The 22,711-nt window shown below is 60.1% G+C and overlaps 2 protein-coding genes across 2 annotated transcripts; one reads left to right on the forward strand and one right to left on the reverse strand.

The window, feature by feature from the left end:
• Window positions 1–209: 209 nt before the first annotated feature.
• Window positions 210–5,014, forward strand: POLD2 (DNA polymerase delta 2, accessory subunit). The gene is made up of 11 exons (XM_016219283.2): window positions 210–321; window positions 1,000–1,273; window positions 1,930–2,051; window positions 2,250–2,373; window positions 2,624–2,738; window positions 2,906–3,104; window positions 3,362–3,442; window positions 3,592–3,749; window positions 3,979–4,106; window positions 4,287–4,388; window positions 4,759–5,014. The coding sequence occupies exons 2-11, from the start codon at window positions 1,054–1,056 to the stop codon at window positions 4,917–4,919; spliced, it is 1,410 nt and encodes a 469-aa protein (XP_016074769.1). The 5' UTR covers window positions 210–321; window positions 1,000–1,053; the 3' UTR covers window positions 4,920–5,014.
• Window positions 5,015–5,169: 155 nt separating this feature from the next.
• On the reverse strand, window positions 5,170–14,446 carry AEBP1 (AE binding protein 1). Its single transcript, XM_087821465.1, has 21 exons — window positions 14,186–14,446; window positions 12,317–12,658; window positions 11,749–11,811; window positions 11,575–11,646; window positions 11,279–11,422; window positions 11,138–11,206; window positions 10,407–10,481; window positions 10,191–10,274; window positions 10,021–10,074; window positions 9,402–9,511; window positions 9,189–9,328; window positions 8,792–8,876; window positions 8,551–8,695; window positions 8,366–8,451; window positions 7,964–8,087; window positions 7,504–7,700; window positions 7,182–7,361; window positions 6,663–7,014; window positions 6,441–6,580; window positions 6,221–6,320; window positions 5,170–6,015 (listed from the first exon to the last, which is right to left on the reverse strand). The coding sequence occupies exons 1-21, from the start codon at window positions 14,433–14,435 to the stop codon at window positions 5,390–5,392; spliced, it is 3,438 nt and encodes a 1,145-aa protein (XP_087677591.1). The 5' UTR covers window positions 14,436–14,446; the 3' UTR covers window positions 5,170–5,389.
• Between the last annotated feature and the right edge of the window lie 8,265 nt (window positions 14,447–22,711).

Consider the following 22,711-nt stretch of genomic DNA (forward strand, 5'->3'; position numbering starts at 1 on the left):
CCGGCGGCCCGCGGGGCTCGTCAGGTGTGCGGCCGGCGCAGCCCCCGCCTGCACGCTCCAGATCTGCGCGCGGGGATCGGGCCCGAGCCACCCAGAGCTGCCCGGGAGGAAGAGGGGCCGCGTGGGGTCTCGCCCGGGCCTGTGCGTGGCGAGGCCACCCTCGCGCTGGGCAGCCCTGGGGACCGGGCGCCTGCAGCGCAGGCCGGGGCGCTGTGGCCGCTGCTGGGACGGGGTCGGGTGCTGACACCTCTGCTGTCCCGGAGACCATGTTCTCGTCGGGGGACGCAGACAGTAAACTTAAAATGTACCTTTAGTTAGAAGGTAAGGGCCAGGAGAAAAAAGTATTGAAAAAGCAGAAGTGCAGGGGGGAGTGCAACTGGAGGAGGCGAGATATGAGCAAAGACTTGAGGAAGAGGGAGTGAGCCCTTCGTGTGGGTCGTTTTGGGGGTACATGAGGGCAGGACCAGTGGAGCAGGTCTCATAGGCCATTGTAGGGATTTGGGGTTGTAGTCAGTGACATGGGGAGCCTTTGGAACGTTCTGAGCAGAAGGTTGACATTTGTTTTTATTGTATAATAATAGGTTTGTTTTGGGTAGGCGTAAGTGGCCTCATGCCCCGAGATGGAGCAGGTGCTGGGCTGCTAGATGTGGCTCATAAGGAATTCACGTGGGGCAGGTAGATTTGAAACCCTGGTAGCTGTCCAGGTGGAGGCGTGGAGCAGGCAGCGGACACCTGCGGTGGGTTTGGAGAGCTCCAGGTGGGAGAAATTTTCCTAGCTCTCCTTTTCTCCGTTTGGGTGAGGGTACAGGGTGAGGCATTGGTATTCCACACAACCAGTTTCCAGGAGCAGCTCAGCCCTCATCTGGTGGGGCTGCTGCTCTTCCTCTCCCTCCCCAGTGGTCCATGGGTGCTGGATGATCAGCTCCGTGCAGACACACCAGGAAAGCGGCTGCTGTGGGGATGTGCAGGGGTTGCAGGCGTGCATTTGTGTCCTTACAGTGATCACCTCCTCCTTGGCCTGGGCGCAGCGGTCCGGACTCCTCCAGCACACCCATGTTTTCCGAGCAGGCTGCCCAGAGGGCCCACACTCTGCTATCCCCACCATCAGCCAGCAACGCCACCTTTGCCCGCGTGCCAGTGGCGACTTACACCAATTCCTCACAGCCCTTCCGGCTTGGGGAGCGCAGCTTTAGCCGGCAGTATGCCCACATTTATGCCACCCGCCTCATCCAAATGAGGCCCTTCCTGGTAAACCGGGCCCAGCAACAGTGGGGTAAGTGACCAATATGGAGAAGTGCATCCTTCCCACCATCCAGGAGGTACCTGGGGTGTTTTAGAAATGTCCGCGAGACCTGGTAGAACTGGGACCTTTCATTTATCCCAGGGTTATGTTGAGACTCGGCATACCTCTCTTTCTAAGAATCAGTGCTATAATTTAGATATGAGGTAATACTCCGCATTAGTGTCCCGTGGCTGCTGTAACAACAAAGCCACAAACTGGGCAGCTTAAAACAGACACATTCTCTCCCAGTTCTGGAGTCCAGAAGCCTGAGGTGCAGGTGTCAGCGGGCTGCACTCCCTCCAAAGGCTCCAGGGGAAGGTCCTTTCTGCCTCTTCCAGCTCCTGGTGACTGCTGGTGTTCCAGGCTTGTGGCCCTGGCCCTGCAGTCTGCCCTGTCTTCATGTCTCCTCCTCTGCATGTCAGCCTCTCCTGAAAGGATCCATTCAAGGCCCATCCACATCCCGAGTCCCTCTGTCCTCTTGGGGCCAAGTCACCCTTTAGGTCCAGGGGTCCTTGCCCTCAGTGATCTCTCCCTCCCAGCAGAGGCAGGGTCCCTGGGCTGCTGTGCTCCATGAGACCTTTTTCAGTGCCCTGTGGGGGGTGCCTGGAGGGCTGCCTGGTCTCTGAGCTCAGGTCCCTCCTGCGCAGGCAGTGGCATCCGAATAAAGAAGCTGTGTGAGCTGCAGCCTGGGGAGAAGTGCTGTGTGGTGGGGACCCTCTTCAAGGCCATGCCGCTACAGCCCTCCATCCTGCGGGAGGTCAGCGAGGAGGTGAGGCCGGCCAGCTCACATGTGCCTCCCCTAGAACACTTCCCTGGGGACACCAGTGGGCCACTTGCCTTGGACCCAGAGATTGGGGGCTGGGCCTTTGCCCCTTGGGGGCCGGGCTGTGAGACCATCTCCATGAGTAGGCACGGGAGCCCTGGTGGACTCTGGCCCCAAGACCTCCTCTCAACCTCTGCATTCCAGCACAACCTGCTCCCCCAGCCTCCTCGGAGCAAGTACATCCACCCAGATGATGAGCTGGTCTTGGAAGATGAATTGCAGCGTATCAAACTGGAAGGCACCATCGATGTGTCCAAGCTGGTCACAGGTGGGCAGTGGGAAGGGATGGCCTGTGCATCTAGGTGCTGGCACACACCTGCATATCAGGAGTCATGGGTTTGGGTTCAGGCAGTAGGGGTCCATTCTTTCTGCCTCTGCCTGAAGGCAGTTATCCCGGGAAGCAGGTCCTGAGTGGGAATTCACCATCATGGCAGAGAAGTGGCGGGCTTTGCCGTTCGGGTTCTGAAGGAGGTGGTCCCCTGGGCTCCCCTCCTGGGGCCTGACGCTGCTGCTCCCAGGGACCGTGCTGGCCGTGCTGGGCTCCGTGAGAGACGATGGCAAGTTCTTGGTGGAGGACCATTGCTTCGCAGGGCTTGCTCCTCAGACGCCTGCACCACCCCTTGACCTGGACAGGTAAGCAGGTGCTTGGGGTCCTGGGCAGTGGTCCAGGGGAATCACGGTCACTGGGCTCCATCTTCCTGCTCACCTGTGATGGTGATGGGGCTCCCTGAGTGACTCCATGTGGCGCACCTGGGGGCTGCCTGCTTTCACGGCACCCAGGAAGACCCTGCCTTCTGCAGGTTTGTGCTGCTGGTATCTGGTCTGGGCCTGGGTGGAGGTGGAGGCGAGAGCCTGCTGGGCACCCAGCTGCTGGTCGACGTGGTGACGGGGCAGCTGGGGGACGAGGGAGAGCAGTGCAGTGCCGCCCACGTCTCCCGGGTCATACTCGCCGGGAACCTTCTCAGCCACAGCACCCAGAGCAGGGATTCCATCAATAAGGTATGGTGCCCGCCTGCCTGCTGCAGTCCCTCCTTCCCCCAAGTCAGGCACAGGGTCTTGCAGTTCTGATGGGCTGTGCCCTACAGTGATGCTGGGACTATCTCTGCTCGGGGACCGGTCCTGGCTCAGGCCCTGCCTTCTGTCCCCCTGCTGGGAGAGCTTTGCTGTGCTCCTAGCTCAGCAACCCAGGCAGGGGCTCAGTGTCCTTTTGATCTGATGCTCCCTTGGGGCCTCAGAGCCTATGGTTCTACTCTTAGGCCAAGTACCTGACCAAGAAAACCCAGGCAGCCAGTGTGGAGGCCATCAAGATGCTGGACGAGATCCTCCTACAGCTGAGTGTGAGTTGGGGATGGTGAGAGATGGGGATTCAACACTTTGAGGCTGCAATTGTGCATGAGAATGCAGGTGGCAGAAGGGGAGACTGATCAGCTCTAGGGCTGTGTGGAGGGTGCCAGGCTCTGAAGCTCCCCTGCCCTGTGCTCTCTAGGCCTCAGTACCCGTGGACGTGATGCCAGGGGAATTTGATCCAACCAACTACACGCTCCCCCAGCAGCCCCTGCATCCCTGCATGTTCCCACTGGCTACCGCCTACTCCACGCTCCAGCTGGTCACCAACCCCTACCAGGCCACTATTGATGGAGTCAGGTAGCTGGCACAGCCTAACTCCAGTCTGGCCCGTGGCCATTGCTTCAGTGACACCAGGCGGGGAGGGTTGGGTTCAGGACCACAGAGAGCCCACCTCCATTGGCCTCTTTCTCAAGGGTGGCAGGGGACACCCCTCATGAGAGTACCTGGTGAGCTCCAGGCTGGCCTTGTGGAAGGAATACAGATGTCAGACCCCCAGGATGGGGGTCAGCCGAGCCTTGCCTTGCAGATTCCTGGGCACAGCAGGACAGAATGTGAGTGACATTTTTCGGTACAGCAGCATGGAGGATCACTTGGAGATCCTGGAGTGGACTCTGCGAGTCCGTCACATCAGCCCCACAGCCCCCGACACCCTGGGTAATGAGCAGGACTCAGCCATGTGGGGTGGAACCAAAGACCAGGGAAGGCCTGATGGGTTCCTGGCGTGGATTTGCCCTTGCTGGCCTTGCCACGAGGAAAAGCCCTAGAGCTTGACGCTGTTCTGGGAGCGACCCTGAATCTAAGCCCCACTCTCAGCTATAGGCCCCCTTTCTCTAGGTTGCTACCCTTTCTACAAAAGTGACCCGTTCATCTTTCTGGAGTGCCCGCATGTCTACTTTTGTGGCAACACCCCCAGCTTTGGCTCCAAAATCATCAGAGGTGAGTTTTGTCTTCTGGGGGCCCCAGGCCTGGGCTGTCACAAGGGACTTGCTCTCAACTGGGGACAAGGCTTGGAAGAAAACCTACACTGGAGCCCCAGGCCCTGTGGTGTGCATGGCCCAGGCCCACCTGGCGCTGGCTAGCTGAGCATGCCAAGCAGGGGCTGAAATTGTCTGCGCCTATGTGGTGGTGTCAGAGCTCATCTCTGGTCAGCCTCACGTTAGCCTTTGACCTGTAAGGTGTCCTCAGCCCTTTCCATTTCTGGGCCAAAGGAGCTTGTGGTCAACACTTCCAGGTTTACTTATGGTGACTTCCCTTGAGGCAGGGCTTGCCCAGAACCTAAAGCGGTCCCCATGTGGCTTGTTTGCAGGCCCTGAGGACCAGACAGTGCTGTTGGTAGCAGTGCCAGACTTCAGCACCACGCAGACGGCCTGCCTTGTGAACCTGCGCAGCCTGGCCTGCCAGCCCATCAGCTTCTCGGGCTTCGGGGCCGAGGATGACGACCTGGGGGGCCTGGGTCTGGGCCCCTGAGTGAGGAGGCAGCCTGTTCAAAGAGGCCCCAGCCATGGCCCCTGCAGTGTCAGCACTGCAGCTGCTTGTCTTTGCAAATAAAACCTGACTGTTAAGTGGTGTTGATCTCCTGGGCAGACCTGGGGCTGGGGCTGGGCCAGTGCCCTCCTGTGGAAGGAGCCCACACTGAATAATACTGCCTCCCTCCCCCCCTCCCCAAGCTGGTCAGAAGGCCAGGGGTCAGTGACATGTGTGCCATGAGCTTGTTTATTAGTGTGGCCTGGGCTGGCGATTGAGAAGCCTGCCCCACCTCTGCCTGCAGCGGTCTGTCGTCTCTCAGGCCGGCAGGCAGTCCAGGAGCCTGGCAGACCCTGGCTCTTCTGTGTTGGTTACATGTGTGCCCACACCAGGGGGGCCTTAGTGTGCTGATGGCTGCTGAGCTGGCGGCTACGTGACCCCTGGTGCGGGCTCTGGCATTTTCAGACCTGTTCTCAGAAGTCCCCAAAGTTCACTGTGTAGGTCTCCACTGTGGTGAAGGGGAGCTCGGGGCCCGTGACCATCTGCTCCTCCCCCTCCTCCCCCTCCTCCTCCGGCCCAAACTCAGGCCCCAGCTCAGTCCCAAACTCCGTTACCACCTCCGTGTAGGTCTCAGTCTCAGACTCCTCCCAGTCAGCTGTGGTCTCAGGTTGAAAGCGCCAGGGCCCCAGGGTGGAGCTGGGGACAGGAGAGGGGGCAAGGGAAAGGGTGGGGACCAACACGGGGGGAAGCGTGGGGGGCAGCGCGGAGGTGGTGGCTGGGCCCGCGGTGGCGTTGAGGCGGCGGAGCCGCATCTGTTCACGCATGCGCAGCCGGTACTGCAGGCGCCGCTGCTGCAGGCGCCGCTGCTGGGGGGTCATGGGGCGCGAAGGGTCGATGCGAGGGATGGGCCGGTTCCCGTTCATGGCCAAGATCTCCCGGATGCGTTTCCAGTTGGAGCGCGCCAGGATGAAGTTGCACTGGGTGGCCCCGATGTCATAGTCCACGTTGCAGGTCTTGGCGCTCGGCGTGTAGCCCTCCGCCTGGACCGTCACACGGTACTCCCCGGGGTTCAGGATGCGCCAGTAATCGCCACCGCTGGCTGCAGAGGGGGGACGGGTCCAGCTGCCCGAGAGCACCCCCTCCCAGCCCCCGGCCCCCAGCCCCCCTCTGCTGGGGCAGACCCTAGACCCTCTGGAGGTATCTGAAAGAGCAGGACCTCCTGGGCAGGCCTGGGCTCACCTGCCAAGACCAACAGATTTGGGCCCCCACCTTGGGAAGTGGGTTAGAGGTGTACACATAGGTACCTGTCTTCACACCGTGGTTAATGCCACTCACGGAGATGGTGGCATTGGCAATAGGGATGCCCTGTTCATCGGTCACAACCCCCTTGATGCCACGGTGAACCTGCAGAAAGGGGGCGAGGGCAGGTTCCACATGCTGACCCTGGCGGACTGCTCCCCTGCCCTGTCCAGGCCCCCCTGGGCGGGAGTTCCCTAGGACCCTGCCCCCCTCCACCAGCCCCACCTGCTCCATGAAGGTGAGCAGGGCCTCCTTGCTGTTTTCCCACTCTCGGGGCAGCTCGCTTTCGTGAGGGAACTTGTCGCAGCCCAGGTAGATGGAGAGCTCCAGGCAGTTGGTGTGCAGGTAACTGAAGTCGTTGATGGCTGGGTGGGGCAGACAGAACTGCAGTCACCCCTGCCCTGCACCAAGCAGCCCACCACTGCCCCCCCCCCCCGGGCAACTCACTCCCGGATCTGGGGTTCCACTTAGCCCCATTGACGATGCCCATGCCCCCGGTGTGGTCCTGTGCTTGGCACCCTCCCCGGTAGGGCTCTGTCATGGTAAGGTGGGTCGAGGCGAAGGAGATGGCCAGCCAGCGGAAGATGGCATGGTCCGGAGTCTCCTGGGCCTCAGATGCCTCGTCTTGGTCCTCTCCGCGGGCAGCCGCCAGGGCTGCAGCCATGAGCTGCTCCTGGCTGGGTGTGCGTTCCATGTCGTAGGGGTAGGACACAAGCCGTTCGCCTCCGTTCAGGTTCGCCCCCAGCACAAACGGGTTCTTCTCCATCCAAGCAATGATGGCCCGGACCTCAGTGGACACCTGGGGGCAGCTCTGCGTGAGGCCTGGGCTGCAGCTTCCACCTCCCTCCATGGAGACCCTGTACCAGTCCTCCTGCCCCCATCCCTCCAATGTCCTGCAGTCAGTGCCCAGAGCTCCACTGGGCCCCGGGTGCTCCCCTGGCCCTGCTGGCCAGGTGGCGGCCTCACCGTGGCATCTGGGGAGAGGTAGCGTTCAGGGATGGGCAGGTTGTTGTTGGGGACCCGGTAAGGGACCCATTTCCTCTCCTCAGCTCCCCAAAGCACAGAGTTGAGATCCGGGAAGTCCTCATAGATGTCGAAGCCCTCCTCGGTCCACAGCCCCAACGCCCAGTTCCCAAACTCTGAGCCCTGGGTTCATGGGGGTTGGGGTGTCAGCATTGGGTGGTCCAGCCTCGTCCCATGCCAGCCCCAGCCCCTCCCACCCCACCTGCCCCAGCCCCGCCTGCCCCCTGCACAGGCCATTGCCCAAATCTCTCTCCTCTACACCCACCATCTGCGCTGCCACTTCATAGCCGTCGGGGTTCAGTGAGGGCACCAGGTGGATGCGGGTGTCGTGCACCAGGCTGCGAACTCGGGGGTTCCCATCACGGTACTCGCGGCACAGGTACTGCATGAGCAGCAGCAGCAGCTCACGGCCTAGGACCTCATTGCCATGGATCCCAGCTGTATAGCGGAACTCGGGCTCCCCTGCAAGAGCAGGAGCCTCAGCAACTACTCAGCCTACCAAGGCGGGGGTGGGGAGGGAGGCTCTGAGGAAGGGCCCACTCTGAGGGCTGGGGGCAGCTGAGGCTTATAGGGCCCAGGAAGACATACTGGGACCCACAGAGGAGTTCCAATGACAGGCCGAGGTGAGCTGGGAACATTGGGGCTCAGGCTAAGCTGCAGTGCCAGGGCCTTGCCTCAAATCTGTGAGTGGGGGGCAGGCCTTCAGGGGGCTGTGGAGGCCTCACCCAGCTCATGATCCCCAGGGTTGTCGGAGATCTCCATGGCGTAGATCTTGAGCCCCCGTGAACTCTTTCCTAGGCTGTATGTGCGGGTGATCGTGGGGCACTCCTCATTTACCACCTTCATCAGCTGGTCATGGGAGAGGACACCAGTCACACTGTCCACGACCTACCTCCCCCAGGGACCATGACCTCCCCCACTGCCCCATATGCTCCATAAGAAGGCCTCTGTAATAGGAGTGACCCCTGCAAGGGAGCCCAGCCCCTCAGGTACTAGTGCAGGGTGGAGAGTTTCTCCTTCCAGAGGCAAAGGCCATCCCATGTCCCTCAGGTGGCTGTGTCTGCAATGGGAGCAGAATGGAGCCTAAGCTCTGGACAGAACCCTCTGCCCTGGGACAAGCAACCCACCTGGCGCATGTCCTTGTAGCTGTGGTGTCGGAAGTCCAGGTTGTCAGTGGTGACCACCTCATTCTGTGCGTAGTAGCTGTGGACAGCTGCAGAGGGTGGACAGGCAAGGCCCTGAGCTGACCAGCTGCCAGCCCAGCCCGTTGCCCCAGCTGCCCCTCCGAGCCCCTGCCACCCCCTGCACTCACGGGACACAGGGCAACCCAGCACCTCCAGGCGCATGCACAGGCTGCCATTCCAGGTGAGGGGGTACACGCGGATGAAGCGGGCTACCACTGGCTCCGGGAGCTCGCTCAGCACAGGTGTGTCCTTGTCCACATTCCCGTGGAAGGTCTGGGGAGAGGCAGACCTCAGAGCAGCACCCACCCTGGGCCAGAGCCCACCTGAAGCCCAGATGCTGGGAGCAGTGCTGAGGGCTCAGGTACCCACCATTTCCTCGTAGCCATTGGTGTACATCACCCATGTCAGGCTGTCATTGCTGAAGCCCACGAAGAAGGAAGTCACAAAGTCGTCACTGGGGAGCAGACAATGGTCAGTGGTCAGGACAAGGCTGGTCTCTAGTCCAGGTCCCAGGCCCTCAGGTAGCTGAGGCCCCTCTCCTGGGCCCAAGCACTTAAAGAGCTGGAGGGATGTATGGTGCTCCCTGGCATCAGGAGTGGCTCCCATGCCTGCTGCATGGCCGTGGATGGGTGGTTTGCTTATGTGGACACTGCCATGGCCGAGGAGGGGGCTGGGGCCCTGGGGGGCCCACAGGAGTGTTTCAAATGGGACTCAGGAGGTAAGCCTGGAGCTCCCTATCCCCCACCATTGCCTGTGAGCGACGTACTGGACACTGGAGTCACGGCCCTGGGTGATGACGCCTGTGAACCTGGTGGTCCTCCTGGTGTCCACCTCTATCCACTGGTTCTGAGCATCATCCTCAGCACACCATGCCCCGTCATAGTAGTCATCCTCAGTGGCACCAGCCTGTCGGGCAGGGGGAGGCTGAGCAGGAGGAAGAGCCCATCCAGCTGGGAGAGAGGCCCATCCCAGCACCCACCTGCATGTTGAGCCGGCCTCGCTGGGCCCCCAGGCCATGGCGCAGCATGGAGGAGGCCCTAATCTGATTGTCCTCGATGCGATGCGACTCCATCCCAATGGGGGGGCACTCTGAAGACACAGTATCCCAGGCTGGTGGCCCGTGGCTCCATTCCTCCCTCTACCCAACTAAGAACTGAGGATCCCAGAGCCTCTCCCCTCATGTCAGAAGGAGCCAGCCAGAGCAGCTGTACCCAGCCTGTGCTTCCCTGCAGACTTCAGCTTCCCCATCTGGAGAATGGGCTGGTGATGCCCTGCTCCAGGGGGTCACAGGTGCACATGAAATCACAGAGAGCCATCCCAGGGCCCAGCCACTCACAGGCATCATCCACATTGGGGCTGTCTGCACACCTCCTGCCTTGTGCCATAAGCTCTGTGGCCTGGGGTTAAGCCCAGGGCAGACACTCCAGGCCCCCTTCCCTCTGGGTCCCAAGAACTTAAGAGCAGGAAAGGGTTCTGGAGGCCTGGAGCGCTGGCAGGAAATCCAGGTTTGGGACCCACATATGACCTTGGGTGTGTCACTTTCCCCAGCCCCCCCCCCGACACACACCCTGCACCCATGCTCCCAGCCCCTCACTCACTGATTTTCTCTGCTGGAGCCCACTCTTCCTCTACCTCCTCGCCCTTCCGGGGCCCTGGGGACAAAAAAGAGAGAACTTGGTGCTCAGGGTCCTGGAGCACCCAGGAGTCCAGCTGTTCTGCCATCAGGAGCCAAGCTATGTGGGCTCAACCCCCAGCCCCAGACACACACCTTTTTGGTCCTTGCCTTTCTCCAATTTCCATTTGTCAACTGTCTCCTCCTCCTTGGGGCTGCTGCCCTCCTTTTTGGGTTTCTCTGAAAGGTGGAAGGTGGGAGGACCTGTCCCTTAGCCTTGGGTTTGAAGGGGCTGCAGGGCGGCAGGCTGAGCTGGGGGCAGTCGGTGGAGGTGAGTGGGGTGGGGGTGGGGTGCAGCATGATTCCACTCACTCAGCTCCTTCTCTTCGTCAGTCTCCAGCTCAGTGCCAGGCTTCCGGGGGCTGGGAGGCCGGAAGTAATAGTCCACTGGGGGAGGGAGAGCCCTGCTGAGATGGCCCGGATGCTGCTCCCAGGGCCCCACAGCAAGAGCCAGAGCTCCTGAATTCATAGGAGCTCAGGAGGCAGGACTGGGCCAGAGGGAGCACAAGACAAGGAGGTGGGGTCAGTGGGCTTTGAAGACTCGACAGGCCCAGAGGAGGAGGGAGGTCCTTCTGGGTGAGAGGCCACCTGGGCTCAGGTGAGGCTGGAAGACACCAGGGAAGTCAGCCCCCACCCAGCAGGAGGGCTTGGCCTGGGAAAAGGTGGAATGGGCTTGGTAGGGGGTGGGATGCCTAGAATGACAAGTGGCACCATGTCCAGGAGGGAGTGGGTCACGAGGGCTGAGCTGGGGCCAAGAGCTGGAGGGGTTGATGGGGCAGGAAAAGACAAGAACCTACTCAGGCCTGCGTCCCAGGAGGGGGTCATCCACAGGGGATGGGGAGCTGAAGGGAGGGGAGCCCGATGGGGCGCAGGAAGAAAAGGCTGGAAGAGGGGTGAGGAAAGGGGGGGAGGAAGAGCAGAGTCAGGAACCAGGAAGGTGTCAAGGGAAGGCCCAGCTTAAGCAAGGGGAGCAGGTGAGGGCAGCAAGGCTGGTGGCCCGTGGAGACGTCAGGGTCACTGCCACCAAGCTGGCTGGCACTCACTGTTGTCGTAGTCTGGCATCACATAGCCATCCCCATAGTCGGGGGGCAGCAGGGCCTTCAGAGGCGGCTCTGTGGAGACGGGAGGCAGGGGTGGGCACACGGCCCCAGAAGGATTCCCCCCACCCCTCGCCCCCGTCCTACCTGTCCTCTCCTTCTTCTCCTCTGGGGCATCAACCCCCTGTCCCGGGGGCTCGGCCTTCTCCTCAGGGTGCTCAGGCCAGGGCCTCTCAGGCTTCCTCCTGCTGGGGGGTGGTCTGGGCTGCTTCTGGCGCCGGATGTACTCAACTAGGGGAGAGGGTGGGCTGAGCGGGGCAGAGGAGGCAGGGCTGGGAGGGGGGGGCCCCAGAGTGGCCATCAGTGGACCCCCAGGCAAGGCGTCTGGATCCAGATGGGGAGGTGGGGCCAGGTGGACACCGGTCAGCGGGGTTCCTACTCACAGTCCTCGTAGTCTTCCCTCTCTATCTGGTCGTTGTAGTCCAGGGTGGGCTGCTCCGTTTCTTCCTCCGGCTCTGGGGGAAACACTAGTGGCTGCTCACTAAGACACTCACTGAGGCCCCCCACCTAGGCGCCCTAGAAACCCAGCAAGTCAAGGTGGTTGGTCTCCCACTCACCAGGCTGGTGCTCTACACGGGTCTCTCCTGCTGGACCCTGCCAGGGACTTGGGAGGGCCCCACCTGCAACACAAACCCCAATGCAGATAGATGGGAGGCCTGCGCAGAGCATGGGCCACTCCTGGAGCCTCCACATCTGGGCCCTGCTGACACTCCCTGAAGCCTCAGCTCACTCCCAGGAGGCCTGAGCTGCTCTGCCCTCAGCACCCTGCTGGCATTCCCAGGGTCAGATTGCTGGATGGTGATCTGGGGAGCCCAGGCCCTGCCGTCTGGGAGGTTCTACCACAAAGCTGCCCCAGCAGGAGGGATCCCAGCAACACGTGAGGGGTGGTTCTAAGTGGGGTCTAGGAGATAGATTTTAGGACAGTGGAGAGCAAAGCACCCAATAAGGCTACCAAGCCCCCCACCCACTCACTGTGTGACCTGAGGGAGCTCCAACCCAACAGCCCGGGGCCTGAGGGTCTGTAAGAAGCAGGGGCCCAAGGACCCAACCAGGGACCCACCCTCACCCTTCATTCCCCGAAACCCAGCAGGCCAGAGCCCACAACCCAGAAGAGCTGACACACACCTTCCTCCTGCAGTGGCTCCTCGGGGCTGGGGCTGAGGGGCGGGGGCAGTGGCCACCACAAGGCTTCTGAGGGAGTTGGGTTAGGGTGCCTCTTCCCAGCCAAGGGCCTTGTGGTGGTCTTGGGTGGCTTCTCCTTGGGCCTCTTGGTGGCCTTGGGTGGCTTCTCCTTGGGCTTCTTGGTGGCCTTGGGTGGCTTCTCCTTGGGTTTCTTGGTGGCCTTCGGTGGCTTCTCCTTGGGCTTCTTGGGTGGCCTAGGGGATCCCTCCAGCAGCTTCTTGGTCGCCTTGGGGCCTTTCTCCTTCTTTCCTTTCTTCCCTTTGTCTTTGGCCTTTTCTGGAGGTGCTGTCCAAGGTGCAGATGTAGGGCCCATCAATGGAGAACCCACTCTGTGCCCCATGAGCCCCTCTACAACCTGGGCTTTGGCTCCTGTTTATCCCACGTTTCCCAGGTAAGGAAACTGAGAGATTAAGTCACTTGACCCTGTGACAGAGCTGAGATTGGAACCCAGGTTTCTGTCTGCAAGTCCATGCTGTCACCACACCTGGGCTCAGGGCCCACGGACCCACCCTCACCGTGGTGGCTCAGCTCCCATGCAGTAGGCCCTTGTCCTCCAACCTGTCTCTGTTGAGGAACAGGGGCCCTTCACAATGCACCCCTTCCCAACATGTCCTCTCAGCCAGTCAGGGAGTGCTATTCTGTGCTGGACATGGAAGGTGTCCAGGTGGCTAAGCCATCCAGGTCTGAGGCGCGGGGTGGGGTGGGGTGGGGGCAGTCTCAAGGAGGAGGCAGTCTCATTCCTGCCAATTGCCACCCAAAGTAAAGCGCACATTGGAGGGGGCACTGCTGGGTATCCTGAGGCTCCCTGCAGGGGCAAGAAAAGCTTTGAAGGTAAGGAACACTCATGGGCAATCTCCTATTGAGAAGTACAGGGTCTGGGGTGGTTGGGAACCATAACCAATAGGGGGTCCTGGGGCCACACAGGACAGAAGACGGGGACAGGCAAGGCAGCAGTTGAAGTGGGGGCAGGGCATGGGGTTTACTATGCTGTAGAGAATTTAAAGGGGGTTGGAGGCTAAGTGGTGGGAACATAGGAAAATTTACAGAATGCAAACTTGGGGGAGAAACTTCTGGTCCTGGCAACACCCAAGAGGCCAGAAGGGCAAGCCTGGAATGTGAGCTAGAGGTGGGAGAGGCCCAGTGGGTCCCAGAACTGCCCCCCCAGGGGGGAGGAACCAGGAAGGGTATAGAGTGGGGGCAGGGGCTGCTGACCTCAGGAATGAGGGGTGGTGGATTGGAGTCTCCTGGGAGAGAGATCAACAAGGCCCTTGCCACCCTCCCAAAGGCACAAAAGCAGCTAAGATTTATCGACAGCTGATTATGTAAGAGGCCAGACAAGATGCTTTGGGGATGCATCATCTCACCAAGTGCTCACAATGAGCCCCGTGGGAGGGGGTCTCTGCCTCTGTGCTCTGGGAGCCCGAAGCTGGGCAGGAGGGTGCTGGGGATCCCTCCGGGAGGCTGGCGCTGGGGCTGGGCAGCGAGGGCGGCACGGGCACTGTGTGCCACGGAAAGGCTGAGTGGCCCCACTGGGACAGCGGCCGGCTCCCAGCACCCACCTGGGAGGGGCAGCCAAGTCCCCTGGGGCGCAAGCCTAGTTCCCCTGGGTGGCTGGAGCTGGGAGGAGGTACCGGACGACCAGAGCTACTGGTCAGTGGAACTGCTGCATGTGTCTCTGCCCGACGGGCTGCGAGCCAGCCTTGGCCACGGCCCGGCGCGGTGTCCGCCAGACATCTGGGCAGTCCCGTGCTTCACAGAGCGGGCCTGGGCCAGGCGGCCTGGACAGCGGCCAGGGCCCCTCCGCGTCCTTACCCTCGGCGTCCAGCCCCGCGCGCGGCCCCGGTCTGCCCCGGGCCTGGGCTTTGCGGGCGCGCAGGGTGGGCTCGGGCGGCGGCGGCTCCACGTCGTCCTCGCGGGGCTCGGGCTGCAGCTCCGCCAGGAAGCCCTCGAGGAACTCCTCGATCTCGTCGTCGGTCAGCACCGTCTGCGCGCGCCCCCCGGGGCACAGCGCCAGCAGCGCCAGCAGGCAGCCGAGCAGGGGCGCCCCGCGCACAGCCGCCATGGCGGGGCACGCGCCGGGGCCGGGGGCCGGGGGGGGGGGCGGAATCCCGGGGGGGCCGCGGGCGGGGCGGGTGCGACGCGAGGGCTCCGGGCCGGCAGTGGCCCGGGGTCGGTGGGGACGCAGGGGCGGCGCGGGGTCCGAGCACCGGCCGCGCTGCAGGCTCGGTCCCGCGTGGCGCGCTCTGCGCCGCCCGCCCGCTCCCGAGCGCTCGCGGCCTGGCGGGGGCGTCGGGGCTTCCGGACCCCGCCCCCCGCCCGGGAGGCGGAGGGAGGCGGGAGCAGCGGGCTGGACCGAGGGGCCGGGGGCGGGCGCGGCGCGCGGCACCTCCCGCGGCGGGAGCGGGGGCGGCGTCCGGCCCGAGGCCTGCGAGCCCGCGGCGGGGCTGCGGGGAGCGGGGGCCGAGCGGGTGAGCGCCCCCGGGTGCGGGGCGCGGGGCGCGGGGCGCGGGGGCCGAGGTCTGCCCCCGCCTCCCGGGCCAGGACGCCAGGTGCCGCCGCGCCCGCGGGAGGGGACTCTGGCCTCCGGGACCCTCCCCTTCTCCGCCGTCGGAAGGGCCCTGAGGGCGCCGGGCCAGCCCATGTTTCCCAGACGCCCAAGGACCGCCCAGGTCCACGGGAGCGCGGGCTTGGGGCAGGAGCAGAAGCGCCGCTGGCAGGAGCCCGGGCAAGTGCCCGCCTCGGCCCCGGCCCGTGCGGTCAGGCCGAGCAGGGCGGCGTGGCAGGAGACCCCTTTGGTTAGGCTGGGACCCGCGGGACAGGCTGTCAGGGGTGCGGAGGGCTCGGCGGCCGGCGGTTTCCCCGCGGGCGCCCCGCGGCACCCCCAGCGGCCGAGAGGGCGCCTGGGCCCAGGTAAGGGCCTGGCGAGGAGGCGACAGGCAGCGGCCCCCGGGAAGCCAGGTCGGATCAAGGGCCGGCTTTAGGGGCCGCACCTGGGAGGCCGGCTCCAGGTGGACGAAGGGGGCCTGAAAGGCAGAGGAGGCCAGACGCCGCCCCGAGGAGGCGGCCTGCGGGGCCAGGGCCTGTGCCTTCACCCCGAGGAAGCTGCGAGCCGGGGCCGCGTGGACGCGCTGGCTGCTGGCCACCCAAGCGCAGGCACTGTTCCCACAGGGGACGCCGCCTCGCTCTGCAGACCCGCCGCGCCCCCGCCGAGCTGCGGGACGGGCTCTCTCCTTCCCTCCTCTCCCCAGAGCCCAGAGCACAGCCAGGGGCATGGGGCCTGCACAGCCCTGGCCCCCGAGCAAGCAGCAGGAGAGTGCGGGGCTGCTGCCTGGCGCCTCCCGCCTCCTCCTTTCCAGGCCCTTCCTGCGTTTCCCACGGGCTCTGCCTTGTACCCGCTTAAGGAGGCAGTGGGACGTTTCAAGGGCCGGGCCCCCTGGGCCATCTGATCGCAGTGTCATCTTCTGCTCCTCACCTGTGCCCCCCCTCGAGTTGCAGGTCAGACAGGGTCCTGCCCAAGCTATGCCTAGTACAACTCCAGGACCCATCTCCCCTGGGAGGCAAGCGCACACACTGGGCTCTCTGCCCGCACAGGCCTCCTTGTTCCTGGCTGTTCTCACCCTGCCATGTGTCCCCAGGCTGGTCCTAGCAGCAGGCACATGAAGCCAGCTCTTGCCCATAAATGTCCTCTGCGAGCCTCTGAATCACACTCCTCGGCTGTCTGGAATTTGCTCTCTTGCCCCAGCTGAGTGTGAAGCAGGGAGGCCGAGGCTGTGGAGCGTCACTTCCCGCAGAGGCCGGCTCAGCTGGCTCACACATGGATCAGATTTGGGCCCAGCAGCCTCTGCCAGGGAAAATAGAAGCCATGAAAACATTAGGAAGGAATAGAAAGAAACTTTGCCTCAGCCACAGTGACTCACCAGTGGGAACATGATGAGCAAAGGCCCCCTGGGGTGCTGGGCCCCAGGGTGGGCGTCAGGGATCGGGGTCCCTTCACCCTGAGGGTCTGGGCAGGTGGAAAGGAGGGGTGGTTGCCCTCCATGCAGGGTCATGGGTGAGGCTGGGACCCCACTTAGCTTTAAGACCACACCACAGAAGTCCCTTAGACCTGGGCCAGGGTCCGTGCCTGGGTGCAGGGAGGCAGCCGGGCCCATCAGGAGACCCTGTGTGCTGAGGAGGCGGCGTCTAAACCAACTCCCCAGGGAAAGGCAGGTGGGGGGTGGGAGGCTCATGCCTCCCGTGGCTGCTGCTCACCCTTCCAGGGTCCAGTGCCCCTGGCACAAGGAAAGGCATTTGTGTCTGTGTCCAAGGACCCTGTGAGCCAGTCTGGGGGTCTGCTGGACACCCTAGGGATATCCCTCAGCTTCCTCCCTCCCAGTGAGGGTCTGCCCGAGGGACTGCAGCAGGACTGGGCTTGACAGGGAGGGAAGGTGACAGGTCACTTAGGCAGGTCTACCCTCGCTGCTCCCAGAGGGGTAAGAAGAGTTATTTGGGGAGTGGGCCATGGGCTGGGGGAAAGTGCGTGGAGCTCCCTACAGCTGCCTACCACGATGGGATACCCTGGACAAAGAGTAGGAGCAGTGCCCCCACCCAGGGTCAGGAACAGGGTCATCTCAGAGGTCTGGGAGGCCTGGAGGAGACCGAATTGGGTGCTCAGGCCTCTGAGGCAGCAGCTCTGTCAACAGAGGCCAGGCCACAACGGGAGGGAAGCCACGATACTGAGATGGCTGAGTGGACCCTTCCGAGGTGCCTTCCTTCATGACTGTTGGGGATGGTCTAACCAGAGAACCCAGGACCCTGGGCTCTGGACAACAGGCTTCAGGATCAGACCCCAGCCCCTCCCAGTCTCCTGGAGTCATGGGTCTGCCTCCAGGGACCCAGGGAGAAAGACCCAGGCCTGTTTTGTCCGTCTGCTCCTCCCTCCTGGGGGGGAGGGGCTAGAAGCAACCCTTTGCCTGCAGTCTGGCTGCTGGGGCCCACAAGAGGATGGTTCCAGAGCTGTGGGACCTGGGGTCTCCCAGACCATGTCTTGCCATGTGCACAACTGGCAGAACAATTTCTTTGGTTTCCAACAACTTGAAAACCACTTGTGATTTTCCACCATCCGGTGCCCCCGCCCAGCTCCCCAGGCCCAGACTGCTGAGCGAGCAGGGCTCACCCAAATTCCTTCCATTCACCACAGGACTCAGCCCCTGGGGAGCCTGGGGGGTCACCGCAGCCATGGGCAGGGGGGTGGCCTGGCTGAGGGGGCAGGAGGCTGCCTTCCAGGGCCATGAGTAATTCAGCAGCCAGCAGACAGGGGTGTGGAAGGAAGGGTGACAAGACCTGTGTGCAAGTCCAAGGGGAAAGGAGGGTCTTCAGTTCCTCACCAGGGTCCCCTGATGGAAGGTCCCACTGTCATCGCAGTGCACTCCCGGGGGATTAGACACAGGGGTTTCAAGAGAACGTCGACGCATTGAAAGAAAACAGGAGCCTGTGTTTATATTCGAAGCAGAGGTTGTAGAAGAAAAAGGATCCAGAACTTTGGTTGCATAAAAGTTTTAGCTTTCTGTTCAATGTATACTGAAAATGATATTAAAATGCCAACAAAACACCAGGAAAGGAATTGCAAGCCCTAGCTCAGAAGCGAGCATTTAGAGGTTGGCTGTGGCCTGAGCTTCAGTTTCTTCCCTCTGGACAGTGGGTAATAACACTACCTCTGCCTTGTGAAACGGCACAAGGATTCACTGAGAAAGTTATGCCTGAAAAATAGTAAGTCTTAGGTAAAGGAAAGCTGTTAAATAAAGTTCTCTACATTTTTCAAGCGAATTTGACTGTTTCCATTTTTTTAAAGTGAGCTGTGAGACCTCTTCAGGTCATTCACAAGGGAAGAAACCGGAGTGAGCAATAAACATGCAGAAATGTTGACCTTACTAAGAACCATGAAAATGCAAATTAAAATACACTGAGCAATACTTTTTCCTGTATCAAATCCTCAAAGATGAAAAAATGTCCTGGTGTAGGTGGGGCTGGGAAACTGCTGTCATTCAGGGTCGCTGGGCTACTGTGGTGGCTAATGTGTGTCCACTGAGTGGGCTCAGGGACGCCAGGACAGCTGTGGGTGCGTCTGTGAGGACGTCTCCAGAAGAGAGTCCCTCATCTGAGTCAGTGAGCTGAGAAAGCAGATGGCCGGGGCGGGGGGGGGGGGGGGGGGGCAATCCCTGGTTCTCAGGCTTCCGGGTTTAAACCACCAGATTTCCTGGGCCCCTGGCTTAAAGACAGCAGACGGAGGGATTTAGGCTCCATAATCGTGTGAGCCAATCCTTCATAATAATTCTCTATATCACTTGGGTTTTATCCCGAGAGCTGTGGGGCTCTGTACAACTGAGTGCAAACAAGGAGGGCAGGGGGCTGTGGTGCAGGGGGCTGTGGGTGCAGGGTGCTAGGCTAGGGATGTGGCTGGGGCAGGGTCTCAAGACCTGGGCCTACAGGTGATGAGAGAGGAGCCAGCAAGGCCACTGGTTGGGAACTGGAGGGTGGGGTTCTGAGAGGGGCCTGGGAAGAGCAGTTACAGGGGAGGTGAGGAGGGGTAGGCCAGTGTGGGGCCTGCTCTGCGGGCAGCTGGGCACGCACCAGGCAGTGTGGACTTGGGGTGACTGCTGGGCCCTAGGAATGCATGTGTGGGGAATGAGGCAGTGACCCGACCCACCAGGTTTGGTGACAGATCAGATGTGAGGTGGTGGTGCCCAATCTCACTGTTGACCTAAACAAATATTTCTCCAGCGAAATCGGTTTCTTCAGGAACAACAGAGAATGGCAATTTGGGACTTGGGGCCTAATGGCCAGAGAATAGAGAGGAAGCTGCGATGATGGACAATTCTTCCCTATGGGTTCAGAGATCCACTAGGGCTGAGAGTACCCCCTGCTGGCCTCTTGGGGTCATTTTAGATGCCACTTCCCATAAAAGCTTGTGCTCCTAGGCCTGTGCATGGCCCAAGTCTGCCCTGCTGGACATTGGGTGGTCTTTCCAACTTGCTTTGGGGTCTGGAATTCTGCCAGCTGCAGGTCATCAGAAACAGGGGGGTAGACTGGGAAGCCTCAGGACCACCAGTGCCCCCTGCCTGCCCCACTTCCACCCCCACCCCTGGCTGGGCACCCCACCTGGCTAAAGCTTTGACTCCTCCACTCCTCCGGCTCCTGGCTGTGGGCCCATTGAAGACTCTTACGTCAAAGTTATTTGTTATGCAACTGGCATGTGCTCACTGTAAAAAAATAGGCAAAATAGCCCGGACAGTGTGGCTCAGTGGTTGAGTGTTGACCCATGAACCAAAAGGTCACTGGTTAACCAAGAGGTCACTAGTTCAAGTCCCGATATGTTTCTATCTCTATCTTTCTCCCTAAAAAATTAATAAAAACATTTTTTTAAAAAAGGCAAAGTAATAAAACACTTAGGATAAGTTTTACTGAATTTCAGACCACTCTTCACTTCTCAGAGAGAACAGGGAGCAGTCTGTTAGACGATCGTCCAGGTGTTTTGGAAGCACATAGGTGGGAGGTCTGTGACGGAGCCTGGCCTGCTGGGTCACATCTGTGAGGTAATAAAAAGTATACATATTCGTTTCTGGCACAGAGCTCCTACATCCCTTGGAGTTTTCTGGGTGAAAGGAGTGTGTTTTGTTCTAATGAGCCGACTCTGGGTGGGCTCCTGGATGGGGCTGATCACCCCAAAGACCAAGCCACAAAGAGAAGCTTGGAACCTTCTGCCCTGGCCCCATCTTCCAGAGGGGAGACTGAGTTAACAAGGGATCACACCTATGTGATGAAGGCTCCATTGCAGTTCCTAAAGTATAGGGTTCAGGGAGCTTCTGGTTCTTAAACACGTCAGTGTTAGGGATGCACAGCCAACTCCGCAGGGACAGAAGCTTCCAGGCTCAGGACCCTTTCAGACCTCGCTCTGTGTGTCTCTTTGTCTCGACGTTTATTCATGTCCTTTGTAATGAGCTGGTAACCTAGTAGGTAAACTGTTTACCTGAGCCCTGTGAGCCATTCTAACAAATTACCAAATTCAAGGAGGGGGGGTCATAGGAACCTCAATTTATAGCTGGTCAGTCAGAGTACAGATGATAACCTGGAGACAAGGTTGGCATCTGAAGTGTGTGTGTGTGAGGTGACTGAGTTGAGCTGTAGGACACCTAGCTGGTGGCACCAAATTGCTCTGTGTGGAAAACCTGCACATCGGCGTCAGGAATGCTATGTGAGAATCGAGGAGAACACAGAAGTGTTTTTCCAAGACAAGATCTCAACACTGCTGTTCAATAGCTCTGCAAACTTAGGCAAGTTACTTGCCCTCTCTGTGTCTATCTCCTCCCTGGCAAAATGGGAACATGGATGTCATCCACAGACAGGAATGTCCTGGGCATCAATGAGCTGACACCTGTGAAGTGCCTAGAACAGTGCCTGGCAGCACTGACCTCATTATATGCATGTGCACATGCTTAAAAGCATTTTATTATTAAAATTCCAAGTATGTGCAGAAATGGAGATGTTACACTGAATCCTGCCTGTCACTGGCATCTGACTTATCAACTGATGGATCTCTGCAGATCAGGGAAGGCTGGCCACCTGGCTTGGGTCATGGAGTCTGTCACAGAGTCCAGAGCTGAGCCCGGGTCAGGGTAGTGGGGTAAGTGGTGGCCCCCAAAATTCATGTTTATGTGGATCCTCGAAAGCGACCTTATTTGGAATAAGGATCTTTGCACATGTACTTAAGAATTTCAAGATGAGGTCATCCAGAATGAGAGTAGGTCCTAAATCCAATGACTGGTGCCTTTATAAGAAATGGAGAAGATCCAGAGGGAAGGCAGCTGTTGGAAATGGGGCAGAGATTGGAGGGGTAGGGCCACAGCCCAGGAACACCCGGAGCCACTGGAAGCTAGAAGATGCAGGAAGGTCCCCCTCCACACATACCCCATCAACACTTCAGTCTTAGACTCTGGCCTCCAGAACTGGGAGAGAATAAATTTCTGTTGTTTTAAGTTACCCAGTTTGTGGTCATTTGTTATAGCAGCCACAGGACACAAATATACCAGGTATTGTAGATGGAATTTTGTCCCCCCAGATTCATATGTTGAACCTTAATCCCAATGTGACTGTATTTGGAGATTGGGCTTTAGGAGGTAACAGGTTAAATGAGGTCATAAGGTGGGGGCCTAATTCCATAGGACTGGTGGCCTTAAAAGAGGAAGAGATTTGTCTGTTCTCTCCACAAGCACACAAAGAGGCCATGTGAGTGAGATGGTAGCCACCTACAAGCCAAGAGAGGAGGCTTCCGAATGAAACCTCTTGCCAGCACCTTGATCATGGATTTCTGGTCTCCAAAACTGTGAGACAAGTTTCTGTTGTTTAAGCCACCCAGTCCGTGGTATTTTGTTATGTCAGTCTAGCTGACTGATATACCAGGTAACCCAAACCCACAGTGACGTAGGAGATAGCTCAGGAGGGCCGAGGGCTAGCATTAGAGGCTGGCGCACTGGGGCCAGCAGCCCTTGGGAATCTCAGTCCAGCAGCATCAGCAGTCTGACCATGTGCTTGCCAGAATGCTGCTGGCAAGCAGCCCACAGAAGATGGGAACCTGGAGTGGTGGCCTGAGAGCCAGGGCAGAGTCCAGGTCTCACAGGCCAAGGACAGGCACAAACAGCACTGAAGTTAACTTCAAAGAAGGTGCTTCATGAAGGTCACGAGGACTGAAAAATGATGCCCAGGGACCTCGTGAAGCTGGAAGTGGGAACAGGAAATAGCTAGATGAGATTTATCTTGGAAAATACAAGCTCATACATCTGGATAAAACTAATCCAAAACACAGGATGAGAGCCACAGCGTGGGACAGGGAGGCGGACTGCAACCCTGAGGGCAGCTGGGGGGGCCCAGCTGGAAGCTCACCTGTGCAGCCTCTCTGACTTTTTAGGGGTGGTCTCAGTGTGGGGAGCAGGAGGCTGGGGACTTAGGCATCTGAGAACCCCAAGCCAGGGTTTTTGGAAATAGAGGACTGAAGTCTATGTTTTCCAGCTGGCTGGATGGTGACCTGGTGGTCCATGGATGAGAGGAGCATATCACCCATAGTCTTGCCCACTGGTGCCCAGGCCTCTGTTCAGTGGGCACTGAGGGTCACCCCCCCTCACAAAACCTCGCTGCACCTGTGGAAAGCCCTGTGTTCCTCATTTTTGCAAGTCGCCCAGTGTTTTAAGTACTCAGCTGTGATGGGTTATTAAAAGCTTCCTCTGCCACCCCAGGATGAAACCCAGGTGCCCTGGTCAGAGACAGAGGACATTAGAAGGAAAGGAAATGGTCTCAGGGGGTAGAGGG

The sequence above is a fragment of the Miniopterus natalensis genome, chromosome 10 (assembly GCF_054644295.1).
Source record: "Miniopterus natalensis isolate mMinNat1 chromosome 10, mMinNat1.hap1, whole genome shotgun sequence".
Taxonomy (NCBI): domain Eukaryota; kingdom Metazoa; phylum Chordata; class Mammalia; order Chiroptera; family Miniopteridae; genus Miniopterus; species Miniopterus natalensis.

Coding starts and splice junctions, on each gene's coding strand:
- POLD2 (XM_016219283.2), top strand. CDS start 1,054: ATGTTTTCCGAGCAGGCTGCCCAGAGGGCCCACACTCTGCTATCCCCA. Junction 3,105..3,361: donor GCAGGGATTCCATCAATAAG/GTATGGTGCCCG, acceptor TTCTACTCTTAG/GCCAAGTACCTGACCAAGAA. Junction 3,750..3,978: donor GCCACTATTGATGGAGTCAG/GTAGCTGGCACA, acceptor CTTGCCTTGCAG/ATTCCTGGGCACAGCAGGAC.
- AEBP1 (XM_087821465.1), bottom strand. CDS start 14,435: ATGGCGGCTGTGCGCGGGGCGCCCCTGCTCGGCTGCCTGCTGGCGCTG. Junction 10,275..10,406: donor TGACGAAGAGAAGGAGCTGA/GTGAGTGGAATC, acceptor TCCACCTTTCAG/AGAAACCCAAAAAGGAGGGC. Junction 9,329..9,401: donor GAGGCCGGCTCAACATGCAG/GTGGGTGCTGGG, acceptor CCTGCCCGACAG/GCTGGTGCCACTGAGGATGA.